Genomic DNA, 13,920 nt, shown 5'->3' on the forward strand with positions numbered 1-13,920 from the left:
GAGTGTGGTAACCACTATGGATGAGCAGAAGTCCGGTAGGGGCGGGGGAGGGGGGTGTTGGGCAACCCAGCCTTGGAGGAAGGGATGCTTCCAAAAGAAGGCGGCATCTAAGGTATGTGTTTATTTGCAGTAAATGTGGTTATTACCTGAACTCTCTCCCAAAATCTGAAACAAGAAATTATGCCTATGCGCTCTCCACCTCCCGCCACGTGAGCAGGGCGGGGGGGTGGGGGTGGTCTTTTCACCAGTTGGTCCCCAACCTGGCCAGAGGTCCCCTCTGCAGAATGAGAGTTTCCACAGCCCACTTGCATTTTGACCCGCCGAGGTCAGATCGTTATCCCTATGAATAAATACGTCCAAAAAGTCTTACTATGCCGTGCTTACAATTCTATGTTCTTGTTTATCTCATGTATTTCGTGTCTTTTTTCATGTTGCGGTGTAGTTGGCGGTCAAAATTTTAATGGACGCATACCCTTTGGTTCGCTTCCTGGATTCCAACATACGTAATGATGAGCAGCTTCAAATGCAGAAACTTTATTGATGCCACTGGGACAAAGACCCGAGGTATAAACGGTGGGCGTGGGGCTGAGGGTGGGCCCGAGTCCCCAAGCTCTCCTAACCCAATGCGGTGTAGTCCTAGGACCCCTTGTTTTCTTTCTGCTTTTCCTTTTCTTCCTTGTGCTGCTTCTCCAACGCCCCCCACACATCCTGGAAGACAGAGGGAGCACTGCGCAGGGGTCTGGGGGGAGGGGAGAATGAGCTCCTGCTGCCTCCTCGATGGGTGACCTTGGGCAAGGCGGTTTTTCCCAACGCCTCTCTTCATATCTAGGGCATTGTGTTTTATTTTTCCAGCGTTATTGAGCTATAATTGCCCATAACACTTCACATTATGATGTTCCCTCTGGTAAGTGTCACAAGTGACCAAATCGCCTTCTAAAATTACCATACCATTCAAGAGGAGAAAAAAAAGTGTCACATATGAACCCACACTGTTATTCAAAGCAGCCCCAAACTAGAAACAATTCAAATGCCCATCATCAGGAAAACGGAAAAACACACTGCGGCATTTTCGTAACTGGGACATTACTTGGCAATAAAATGGAACGAACTACTGATTCGTAAGACAACATGAATGAATCTCAAAACCATTACACTGAGCGAAAGAAGCCAGACTTAAGAAAGCACAAACTATAGTTCCATTTGTAGAAAGTTCTAGAATAGCCAAAACACATCTATAATGGTAGAAATCAGATCCGTGGTTGCCAAGGGCGGGGAGGGCAGTCTGGCTGCCAGAGGTGTACCAGCACTTTCTGAAGTAGGCAGCATTGTTCCACATTTCCACGCAGGGGTAGTTACACACATAAAGTACATTTGTGAAAACTCACTGAACCTTAAACCTAAAATGTGTGCATTTTATTGTATACCAATTATACCTCAATTAAGTTGATTAAAAAAAAAACACACACACACACACACAACTCTCTCCCCAAACAGAGAAGACAAAAGACACTAAGGCTGTTTAATGTGGTGCCAATTTGGCGACGCACAGACGTGTCCCTTTCTCCGCATCCTTGTCGGAGTGAAAATCCCTTTTCCTTTCTTTGCTTGCCAGCTCACTTAGTGTTCTGAATCTGCACAGCTCTAAACTGAGCCTTGAGAAAAGGACCGGAGCTTGTTGGCAAGGAAGAGTGGAGGTGAGAGGACTCGGGGTACATGAAGGACCTGGAGGCTCCTCTGAGAGGGTATGGCAGGGACGCCGGACCGATGCCGGGATGCGGGAACCCATCTGCAGGGCACAGAAGCCAGGCTGGGGAGTTTGCAGTGGTGTTAGGAGAAATGGAAGATTTTCAGTAGGGTAGTAGAAAGCCCCATCTGACTGTGGTGGGGAAGGCAAGGAGGGGCAGGGTGAGGGTCCAGCTTGGGAGCACCATCAGAGGCTGCTGCAGCGGTCCAGGTGTGAGATGACAGGACTGAGGACAGATCTGAGACACTGCTTATTTCAAAGAGAAGCTGAGTGTTCTGTGTGGACAATATTTCTACCAATATTCTGGAACGTCGGGGCTTCTGCCCAGACCCCAGAACTATAGGACCTCACATATCACACACACATACACACACACGCATGCACCGACACACACACACACACACACACACACACACACACACACAGCATCTCTGTCAAGCAGGATCTGGTGCCTGGAACTGGCAGAGAATGGCCCGTAGCCCTAAGCATCCTTCTTTGCCACCAACGCTGCTCAGACCCCAGGGAGCGGGGGCAATTCTTCCCTCTTGCACCTTATCCTTGAATTGCATTTGGTGGCCAGATGTTTTGCAAGTAGCATGGAGCGAGATGGATGCTTCTCTAACGGTAAGTAATGGAAGTGAGCGGTCCTCACCGCTGCCCAGGTGCCCCTTGGGGTCTCCCTCCCCTCCCCGGAGGAGTCACTCTCCAAGTAGCTCCTTCATGCACACCCAGCACTCCCCCGGACAAAGTACACTTTTCTTAATCTTCCTACATTTCGAGCGTGGACTAGTACCTCTTGCAGATGGAGGGTCTGGACAGCCCTCCCTACCCCACCCCTCCATCTGGCCCAGGTATCATGTCAGGAGAAGTTTGGCAGGAAATAGAAAAGCAATCAGGGCCATGAGGGATGGTGGGAAGTATTGTCTTGGCTTGACCACTTGCTAGCTGTGTGACTTGAGCCAGGAACTTAACCTCTCTGTGCCTCAATTTCCCCATCTGTAAAATGTGCATACTGAGGGTTGCTACTTTACCAGTCATTAAGAGGATTAAATCAGCACGCATTTGTAAAGTGCTTATGATATGAGACACGCTTGCGTCTAAGGGTCCGCCAGTTATAATCGCCACCATCAGTATAATGACGAGCTGGGGTAGGGAGAAAAGACCGACCCTTGCATTACAGAAATACTTCCAGGGGGCGCCTGGTGCCTCAGTCAGTTGAGTCCCACTCTTGATTTCGGCTCAGGTCATGATTGCTGGGTCATGGGATTGAGCCCCGTGTCAGACTCCGTGTTAGGCACAGAGCCTGGTTAACATTCTCTCCCCCTCTTCTCTGCCCCTTGCCCCATTTGCTCTCTCTCTTTCCCTCTCTAAAATAAAATCTAAAAAGAAAAGAAAGGAAATACTCCTGGGATTTCAGGATCCCACTTCTGAAGACATCCAAATGCAGAAAAGGGGGATAGAAGATTCAAGAAAATAGGATACTTTCCCCATTGGATGGATAAGGGAGCAAATGGCTCAAAGAGGTCAGGTGAAAGGTGAGGTTTAGAAAATCAAGGAAACGCACCCACTTTGAACAATTCAGTTCCAAGAAAGCCACTTTGTACAGGTCTCTCCCTTGAGGCCAGGGCCGAGCTGTGCCAGATGAGTAATCTGTGAGTTTCTACATGAACAGCCACAAAGAATATGCTGGCAGAGCAAATGATCCTAATTAGGAATGCTGAGGACACACTCAAAACGATTTGCTCAAGTTCACATCCTGCTTTGTCATCTTGGACAATTTATGTGACCCCTTTGGACTTGGCTTCCCTCGTCTGAAGGGCCAGGATCCTCACACGTATCTCAAGAGAGTTGTGCATGAGGTGAAAACGTCTCACACTCAACAGGGCTCCCGCTCACAATCAGTGTGCAAAACACAATTGGTGTGCAAGAAAACGCAGCTGCTATTGTTTTGAAAGGTGCTGGTTTGGGGTTGAACCATATGCAACTGGACTTTATAGAGCAGTTGAACATCATTCAGTTCCAGACGATTTACCCTACTTATTACAGATAATAGCTCTGTCTGTAGGTAGCAAGCAGAGAAGGGCATATCACCCCCATTTGGCAGAGGGAGAAACTGAGGCCCAGAGAGAAGGCATGACCAGCCCAAGGCTGTGGCCCTGGCTGGCAGGTAGATCCCACTCCCAGCTTCCCCTCGTCCCTTCCTCCTTTGCCCAGCACGGGGCAGCTGGTCATTGGTAGAAGGGAAGTGTCCGCGGCTGGGCTTGAGCCATTGTGGAAAGAGCAAACATGGGAGTGGCCCCACCTGGGAAGTCCACTCTGGCTGTTTCCTGACACCCGGTTGTGCAACAGGAGACTGGGAACTGTAGGTGCTGTCGGCCCCGGGAGAGCTGCCTTCGAGTCCCCAGCAAGCCCCTACATGCCCCTGCTGGGAAGGAGCTGGCCCGGCTTTAGAGGCCTTGCTGGCCGGGTCACAGAGGCCCTCCTGGAGGACGGGCTGAGAGTCGGGAACATCACGGTTCTCACCCAGCCCTTCTCTTCCCTCTGGCCCTTCTCCCTGTCTCGTCCCCTCCGCATCTTCAAAACCACGCAGGTGCTGCGGACACCTTGGAGCACCATCCTGTCCCCCAGCTCAGCTGGCTGCCTCCTGGTGGCTCCACAGCACCCCCTGCAGCTCTAGCCCAGCCCGGCCGACAGGCCACACCCTGCTCTCCTGTGCTACTTGTTTGTGGCCTGTCCTCCTCCCAGCCCTGGGGCTCCCCCAGCTCAGCCAGGAGCACCCCCAAATATGCAGTGTGGCCTTGGCAGGTGCTGTTCCCTGTCCTCCCATTGCCTTCCGTCTCCCGGCAAACCTTTATTCATCCTCTATCAGCATCAGCTTGGGATGGTTAATTTTATGTGTCAGGTTAACAGGGCCCTGTGGTACCTAGATAGTCAAATATTCTGGGTGTATCCGTGAGGGTGTTTTTAGATGGATTAACATTTGAATGTGGTGTAGCCTGAATAAAACAGATTGCCCCTCCCCCCCCCAAGTGTGGGTGGGCCTCATCTAATCTGTGGAAGGCCAGAATAGAATTAAGAGTCTGGGTAAGAGAGAGCTCCTCCTGCTTGACTAGTGGAGACGGATGTCAGTCCCTTCCGGCCTTTGGACATGAACTGAAACTTTGTTTCCTCCTGGCTCTCCAGCCTGCCAGGCTTTATACTAGGACAACACCATCAGCTCCCCTGGGTCTTGAATTGGCCAACTCACTCTGCAGGTCCTGGGGTTTGCCAACAATCAGAGTCACGTGAGCCAATTCCTCATGATAAATCTCTTCACTGGGTGGCTCAGTCGGTTGAGCATCCCACTGTTGAGTTGGGTTCAGGTCATGATCCCAGGGTCATGGGCTCAAGCCCTGTGTCGGGCTCCATGATGAGTACAGAACCGGCTTGAGATTCTCTCTCTCTCTTCTCTCTCTCTTTCTCTTCCTTCCCCTCTCCCACTCACACACACACACACACACACACACACACACACACACACACAACCGGTTCTGTTTCTCTAGAAGCCCTGGTGAATACAGAGCGTCCCCTCCTAACCAAGCCTCCCTGTGCTGGGATTGCATCAGCCATGCCCTCCCTCAACCACCACCCCCCAGCCTGGCCTCTTGCCCCTGCACCCAAGGTCCGACACCTCCAGCTGCCTCCACCGGACCCAAAGCCCCCTCCCCTGACGCCCTGCCCGGCCTGTCTCTGTAACCGCAGGGCCCGCACACGGCCTGATATGTGGAAGGCATGGGCCGAGACACACAGGTCAAGGACATGGTCCAGCCAGCCTGGTGGGCAGGTGTGAGTGCCTCTGGCACGCTGGACCTCGTGGCCCCAGCAGAGGACAAGACTCCTCCCCCAGCCTCGCAGGGGCCCACCAGCAGCAGCGTGACTGAAACTTCCCATCTGCAGAACCGGAAGTGGCTTAGACAGCGGGGCAAACTTCCTCTGGGGGCAGTGATATGGGGTGGACCTTAGGAAATGATTTGAGAAGTAGGCCATTTCGAATCATTTTTGATTAAATTTCTGCCAGAGAAATGAAAAGAACATTCGTATTTCCACGCTTATTTATTATTTTTTTTTCCTATTTTGGAAAACTGCTTTCTAGACACAGGAAATAGTGTGGGGCCTCAATTCTTGGGACTTGAGCAGGTGCTGGAATCTCCAGAGAGGCTGGCTTATTTATTTATTTGTATTGATTTATTTTTAAAATAATTTATTGTCACATTAGCCAACATACAGTGTAGTCTTGGCTTCCAGAGTAGATTCCCATGATTCATCACTTACATACAACACCCAGTGCTCATCCCAACAAGTGCCCTCCTCAATGCCCATCACCCATTTTCTCTTCTCCCCCTCCCTCATCAACCCTCAGTTTGTTGTCTGTATTTAAGAGTCTCTTTTGATTTGCCTCCCTCTCTGTTTGTAACTTTTTTTTCCTTCCCTTCCCCTATGATCATCTATTAAGTTTCTCAAATTTCATGTAGGAGTAAAGTCATATGGTATCTGTCTTTCTCTGACTGGCCTATTTCACTTCACATAACACCCTCTAGTTCCATCCACGTTGTTGCAAATTGCAAGATCTCATTCTCTCTCTCTCTCTCTCAATAATACTGAGTAGTATTCCTTGTCTATATAAACCACATCTTCTTGATCCATTTATCAGTGGATGGACATTTGGGCTCTTTCCATGATTTGGCTATTGTTGAAAGCGCTACTATAAACATTGGGGTGCATGTGTCCCTCAGTATCCACACTCCTGTCTCCTTTAGATAAATTCTTTGTAGTGCTATGGCTAGGTGGTAGGGTAGTTCTATTTGTAATTTTTTTTGCAGAACCTCTGTTTTCCAGAGCAGCTGTACCAGTGTGCATCCCCACCAACAGTGCAAGAGGGTTCCCCTTCTTCACATCCGTGCCATCTCTTGTTGCCCGAGCTGTTAATTTTAGCCACTCTGACTGCTTGGAGGTGGTATCTCAATGTGGTATATTTTTTAAATTTATTAATGTTTTTATTTATTTTTGAGAGAGAGAGAGAGAGACAGTGGGAGCAGGGGAGGGTCAGAGAGAGAGGGAGACACAGAATCTGAAGCAGGCTCCAGGCTCTGAGCTAGCTGTCAGCACAGAGCCCGACGCAGGCTTCGAACACATGAACCGTGAGATCATGACCTGATCCGAAGCCAGAGGCTTAACTGACTGAGCCACCCAGGCACCTCAATGGGGTATTGATTTGTATCTCAGGGAGGCTTATTTAAAACACAGACTGCTGAACCCCACCCTGGTGGTCTATGGTTCAGTCGTTTGGAATCGGGGCTGAAAATGTGTCTTCGTAACCAACTCCCAGGGGCTGCTGGCTCTACTAACCCCCCCTACCCCCTGCCACTGGTCAGCAGTCTTGGGTTTGAATCAAAGCTTTGCCTTGGCCTTAGCAGGTGACCTCAGGCACCTCCCTGGCTGTAGTTACTTTCTATGTAAAATGACAGGGTGTGTCTGGGACATGGATCTCTCTAAGCCCTTCCAGACCACAAATCCTGGGCTCCTCCGATGGGATTCTTGGAGCTGCGGTGAAGCAGAAGCCCCCAGTGCCCCCTGTCTGGGGGGGTCAGAGGAGACCCTGATGACCTGGAAAGAGCAAGGTTTTAAAACATAAAATCCCAGATATGAATTCAACTGCTTGTGCTTTGTTCTTTCTCCTGGGTGAGAAGGGCAGAAACGCTGAGATTCATTCAAGCTCCCAGGGGGGAAGGAACAAGCCAGGAAAAGAAGAACTCTGAGCCAGGGGTCCGACGGGGTATAGCTCTGTCCTAATATGTCCCAGATATCGAAAGGGGGCATACTTGTGCTAAGCAAACAAACAAAACTATTGGTGGGGCACCTTGGTAGCTCAGTCGGCTGAGTGTCCAACTCTTGGCTTCAGCTCAGGTCATGATCTCTGGGTTTGGGAGTTCGAGCCCCCATGTGGCTCTCTGCACTGGCACGGATTCTCAGGGATTCTGGCTGGAATTCTCTCTCTCTTCCTCCTCTCTGTCTGCACTTCCCCAGCTCGCACTGTCTCCTCTCTCGCTCAAAATAAATAAATATTTACGTAATAATATTAAATATTAAATATTAACGTAAATAATATTAAAAAAATAACTGCCGTTTATCTGAAATTCAAATTTATCTGGGTAGTCCCGTCTATTTAGCTGCTAAATCCAGCCATCTCTCAGATTCTCACTCACTTCTTCCAAGGCAGGTGATACTGTGGTGTCTCTCAAGCGTAGGTCAGAAATGCTCAGATTGAAGCACTGTCCACAAGGGCTGAAAGATGGAAAGAACCCAGATGTCCCTCAGTGGAGTGGAGAATCAGACTGTGTTATATCCAGTAGACTATTATGAGGCATAAAAAGGAATGAAGTATTGTATAAATACATATACCACAAAGGTGAACCTTGAAATCATGCTACATGAAGAAGTCAATCACAGAAGGTGAGCCTTTGGGGCACCTGGGTGGCTCAGTCAGTTAAACATCCAACTTCGGCTCAGTTCACGATCTCATGGTTTGTGAGTTCAAGCCCCGTGTCAGGCTCTGTGCTGACAGCTCGGAGCCTGGAGCCTGCTTTGGATTCTTTATCTCTCTCTCTCTCTGCCCCTCCCCAGCTCTTACTCTGTCTTTCTCTCTCAAAAAAATAAAAAGCATTTTTAAAAGGAAAGATGAGCTTTCTATGGGAGGAAAGGGACATTAAAGGGACTGACCTTTCCTACCTGCTAAACGGGACTCTGTTTATATGAAATATGACTCCATTTATATGAAGTGTCCACAGTAGGCAAAGTCAGAAAGCAGATAGTGGTTTTCCAGGGACTTGGGCAGAGGGGAATGGGGACTGACTGCTTCATAAGCATGGAGTTTCCTTTTAGGGTGATGAGAATGTTCTGGAACTCGATAGTGGTGATGGTTGCACAGCACCGTGAATGTACTAAATATCACGAATGCTAGGTCCGATGTGTATGTTACTATGGTTAAAAAAAAATAAAAGGGAATTGCTCATGGTAACCTCAATACACCTCCTCTCTATGTGCCATGGGTTGAATTGTGTCCCCCAAAAAGCTATGTTGGAAGTCCTCACCTTATTACCTGTGAATGTGGCCTTCCCTGGAAATAGGGTCTTTGCAGACGTCATCAGGTGAAGATGAGATGGTCCAGTCTGGCTGGTGTCCTTATAAGATGCGCGGGGACACTCGGGAGGAAGAATGCCACGTGACTGAAGAGGCAGGGAGCCCGGTGCTCCAGCCAAGAGCCGAGGAGAGTCTGGGGCCACCAGATGCGGATCAGGGTAAGGACCCTCTGCTAGAAGCAAGGGGGATGCTCTTGGGGATGGGGGCACTGCCAGCTTGGATTTCAGCCTTCCAGCCTCCAGAGCCAGGAGGGAATGCAGTTCTGCTGCTCTAAGCTCCGGGTTGGCTGTACTGTTAGGGTGGCCCTAAGAAACAAATGCGCCGTGGGACCGGATCGCCTCGCTTTCCTACTCACCCCTGTATTCACCCCATGCCATCTCTCCCCCTGCCTCCCTCCTTTGGGAAGAAGCGAAGGCATAAACAGGGCACCCCTGAGCATCTTGTGTCCCCTCCCCCCACCCCTAGCCCGGCCGGAAACCTCTCTCCGGGCTGTTCAAAGAAGCACACAGCCACAGGTGCATCATTGCATTGCCTCAGTTTTAAATATTTATTTAAAATCCAGAATGGACAAAGGAGAAACGGAACCCGCCGGGCCTTTAACACACGGACATGTGGACAGACGTAAACAGGGACAGAGAAAACCCCAAGAACGAGACGGAGACCAGGTGTGACTGGCCGTGGGGGGAACCGAGGGCTGAGATGAGGCCCGAGCTGCTACAGGAACGCCCTTCCCTGCGGGGCGTCCGGGCCGGGGCGGGAGAGCGAGGAACACGGTAAGTGTCTGGTGGGAAAGGAGGGCCAGAGTGAGGTATTAAATAATGAAAATCAAATCCAATTCCCAAAGAGACGCGACTTTAGAAAAAAAAAAAAGAAGACACAAATAGACGTTCACATAAAATTTCCCCTTCTATAAAAATAACTCCATACTTAAAATAACCTCAAAATCCACCCTGGGTGCTGATTGGTTGTCTGGTAAAGGACAGCTCAGATGACCCTGGGTATCCCCCAATCACGTGGAACCCCCAGATTCCCTTAGTTAGTCTTTCTCCTCAGCCCACATTTACACTTGGAGCTAATGACGCCGGGTTTCCAGAGGACTCGGTGACAATGGAAAGGCATGAGCGATGGCCACGTCTTGGCGCAGACAAGCTCCTGGAAGGGAGGATCCTAGGGAACGGTCCGTGCCATCGTGAGATGGTTCCAGATTGATACTTCACCTCCAAGGCCAGTGCTGACCCAACAACCGCTCTTCAAACTGGTTTCTTCAAGGTCAAGGCTTCTCCCCTGACTCTCCAGCTCAGATCCCACCTTCCAGGATAAGCCCAGCTTCCCTCCGGGACCAAGCCCAGGCCAAGCCCAAATCCTTCATGCTCAGGCCTCCCCCTGCCTTAACAGGACAAATATTTCAAAATCCATAAATTAAAAAGGTAAATCTTTCTGCTTCTGTTTCTGGTAAGTTTCTTTTTTTCTTTTTCTTTTCTTTTTTTTCCTTTTTTTTTTTTTGGCTTTGCTTTTTTTTTTTTTTCCTTTTTCCTTCCCCTTCCCCCTGCTTCGTCGATTACCTGATGAGCACAAGGGTGATACTAGGCACACGTTTAAATTCCCCAAACTTTGTCATTTGGAGGAGAGCGCAAAATGTGGAGGGCAGCCCACATTGAACGGTTCTTCAAAGTCTGTGGCAAAAATGGTAGCACCTTCAGAATCTTAAATAGGCTTTTTTTCCTTAAAAAAAAATCACATACACTATGAGACAGCGAGCACCAGCGATTTCACAGTGGGAGGTAGCTAGCGTGGGCACCCCCAGCCCCGAGGGTCGCACTGCCCTCTCTCGGCCTCCGCCCCTTCCCACCCCTGGCTGCTCCTCCTCTCACCTCTTTCCTAGGTGAAAAATTAGTAATGCACCTTCTCTGTTTGTTTAAATAAAATATATAGACTTCTTTCTTTCCTTTTCTCCTTTTTTCATGTCTCCTCTCTAATATTGCACATCAAAGCTCCCTGGCAGGGACCAGCTGGCAAGACGCCCCCGCCCCTCAAGATGGCTGGGCCGGTGGGGCTCTTTGGGCAGGAAGCTGGGCAGGGCAGAGCTGGGAGACAGAGCGGGGTGCAGGCCCAGCTCGCTCTGGCTGGCTCTTTGGTCGGTCTTCGGGGCTGTGCTGGGATCCGTTGGTCCCAAGGATACACTGTTCCCTGCTACACGACCCCCCAGCCATTTTTACTGGGCAGGCGACAGCTGGGGCCCTGGGCAGGCGAGCTGTCTCTCCTGGGCCCCTGCCCCGAGGGAGCCTTCCTTTGCCTCCTCTTCCTCCAGGCCTCGAGGAGCCAGGAGGTCAGAGGTCAGAGGAAGCATGCAGGTCCAACTTCAAGGCGGTACTGCTTTCCTGATGAGGCAGGAGGGAGGTTGTCCACGCCAACGATGGGCAGCTGCTGCGGGTCCTGGGTCCGGAAGGTGAAAAGTGTCTGATGCCAGCGGCCATCCTGGACCTGAGAGGAGAAAGGAATGGGCACCGGTGTGACTCGCACAGCCCCCACCATCTAACTTGTGCACCTCTCATCTTTTCTCACTGTTGTTAAATTTTTTTTAATGTTTGTTTAATTTATATTTAAGAGACAGAGAGAGAGACAGTGCGAGCAGTGGAGGGGCAGAGAGAGAGAGAGGGAGACCTAGAATCTGAAGCAGGCTCCAGGCTCTGAGCCAGCAGTCAGCACAGAGCCTGACGCGGGGCTCAAACCCATGAACCGTGAGATCATGACCTGAGCCAAAGCCGGATGCTTAACCAACTCAGCCACCCAGGTGCCCCATTTCTCACTGTTTTTAATGATGTCACGGTATTTCACTGTAGGGGCCACCTGTATTTGTTCATTTTTTTAAAAATTTACAAAATAAATAAAATTTTTAAAAGTTTAGTTTTGTTTTTGAGAGAGACAGAAACAGAGTGTGAGAAGGGGAAGGCCAGAGAGGGAGAGGGAGACACAGAATCCAAAGCAGGCTCCAAGCTCTGAGCTGTCAGCACAGAATCCTACATGGAGCTCGAACCCACAAAGTGCGAGATCATGACCTGAGTCAGAGCTGGACACTCAACCGATGAGCCACCAGCTGCCCCTGCATTTTTCCATTGGGATTGCATCTCTTCTTTCTGTTCTCATAAGGAATGCTATCAGGCATATCATTGGAGAACGTTTCACGTTCTTCTCGTTTCCCTAGACAGATTCTAGAAGGAGATACGTACGTGTCTGAGGCTTTGGAAGCATGTTGGATATACAGTAAAACCTTGGATTGAGAGGACCTTGTTCTGCGAGTGTTCTGTAAGATGGGCAAACATTGCTAATACATTGTAACCTGATAAATGAGCGATGTCTTGCAATGCAAGATGATGAATGTCACATGGTCACAACCGAGCCAACAGTTGTGTCTCTCTCTTTCTCTCATGGGATTGTGGGTTATTGTTTCCCATACTCAGATGCTCGGTCTCAGGCTGGGGTGTTTGGTAGAAATCAGTGATTTTTCAGAACATTGAAGGGGGTGCCCACAACTGGCCCTAGTGTATTTTTTTTTAATCACTTCAAAACACCTACAGACAGTCCTTTGCTTTTCCATACAAGAGTGAGCTTAGGAATGCTTTGCTTCACTCTGGGTCAGGCTGCCTGCAGATCTAGACCCTTTCCTCTGCTGCCTTAGTGACAGTCACATTAAATAGAGTAGATGACAAGAGTTTATAAACACTGTACTGCAGTCAGCATCCGTGCGAGCGTGTACAATGGCCCCCATGCAGAAAAAGGTTGAAAGGAAAGGTGGCAAGAAGATGATTATAGTGGAAGTTAAGAAGGAAATCATCGAGAAGTTCGAGTGAGGTATGCAAGTGGCCAAAATTGCAAGATTTTATAAGAAGTCTATGTCTGCATCACATCTGCAGGAGGAGAGAAAGGTGGAGGAATCCCTCACTTCAAATGAGATTAGGGAGATGTGTGAAATGTGGGAAACAGTGCAAAATTTTGTAGAAGAGCAGCACCCCAGGTAGGCTGTTGCAATGTGAGCGATGAATCTGTTTATTGACAATACAGTGTCACATTTCCGCGAAATCCTCAAAAGGAGGCAAAACCAAGTGTCATCAGAGAGTTTTCTTGTTCAAGTTGCATGAAAAGAAAAAGAAGTCATTGAGCCAATAGCTAGCAGGGATTCCGTTAGTGATGGTGAAAGTCGTCCTGCACCACATCCCTCCTCTCTCGTCTCCCTCCCCCAGCCATGAGGGTTTTCGGAGGTAAGTGCAGGTCCATGTGTTTATTTTTTTCTTTATGTTTTGTATTTTCTTTATTATTTTATATTCTATTACAACATTGTAATCATTTTTATATGAATAGTTTTGGATTGTGGAACGAATCATCTGAGTTTCCATGATTTCTTATGGGGAAATTCCCGTTGATATACAAGTGTTTTGGATTCCAAGCATGTTTCTGGAATGAATTACGCTCAGGAGCCAAGGTTTTACCGTACAGGCACACCTTGCGCAAGGACACAGACACTGTGTTTTGTAAATCAATGGTTAGTGGCCACCCCCTGCGTTGGGCAAGGGCCCTCAGTGTCACCATTCCAATCACTTTGCATCTGTGTCACATTTTTCATAATAATCACAACATTTCACTTTTGCATCACTTTTGCACTTGTTGTGCTGATCTGTGAGCAGCGATTATGATGCACTTTTTTTTAATGTTTATATTTTTGAGAGAGAGAGAGACAATGTGAGCAGCGGAAGATCAGAGAGAGAGGGAGACACAGAATCTGAAGCAGGCTCCAGGCTCTGAGCTAGCTGTCAGCATAGAGCTCAGTGCAGAGCTTGAACCCACGATCCGTGAGGTCATGGCCTGAGCCGAAGTCAGACGCTTAACCGACTAAGCCACCCAGGTGCCCCGCAGTGAAGTATTTTTTAATTGAGTTATGTACATTGCTTTTTTAGACCTGATACTGTTATACACTTAATAGGCTATAGTATAATGTAAATGTAATT

The 13,920-nt window shown here is 49.0% G+C and overlaps 1 protein-coding gene across 1 annotated transcript in view; it reads right to left on the reverse strand.

The window, feature by feature from the left end:
• Positions 1 to 10,431: 10,431 nt before the first annotated feature.
• The window catches only part of COL27A1 (collagen type XXVII alpha 1 chain), a 125,280-nt gene continuing 121,791 nt past the window's right edge, over positions 10,432 to 13,920 (reverse strand). Inside the window, exon 61 of the mRNA XM_029919629.1 lies at positions 10,432 to 11,401. Within this exon, the coding sequence (XP_029775489.1) occupies positions 11,255 to 11,401 (147 nt within the window). The 3' untranslated portion in view covers positions 10,432 to 11,254. The remainder of the gene's footprint in view (positions 11,402 to 13,920) is intronic.

Source organism: Suricata suricatta, chromosome 13, assembly GCF_006229205.1.
Source record: "Suricata suricatta isolate VVHF042 chromosome 13, meerkat_22Aug2017_6uvM2_HiC, whole genome shotgun sequence".
NCBI lineage: Eukaryota > Metazoa > Chordata > Mammalia > Carnivora > Herpestidae > Suricata > Suricata suricatta.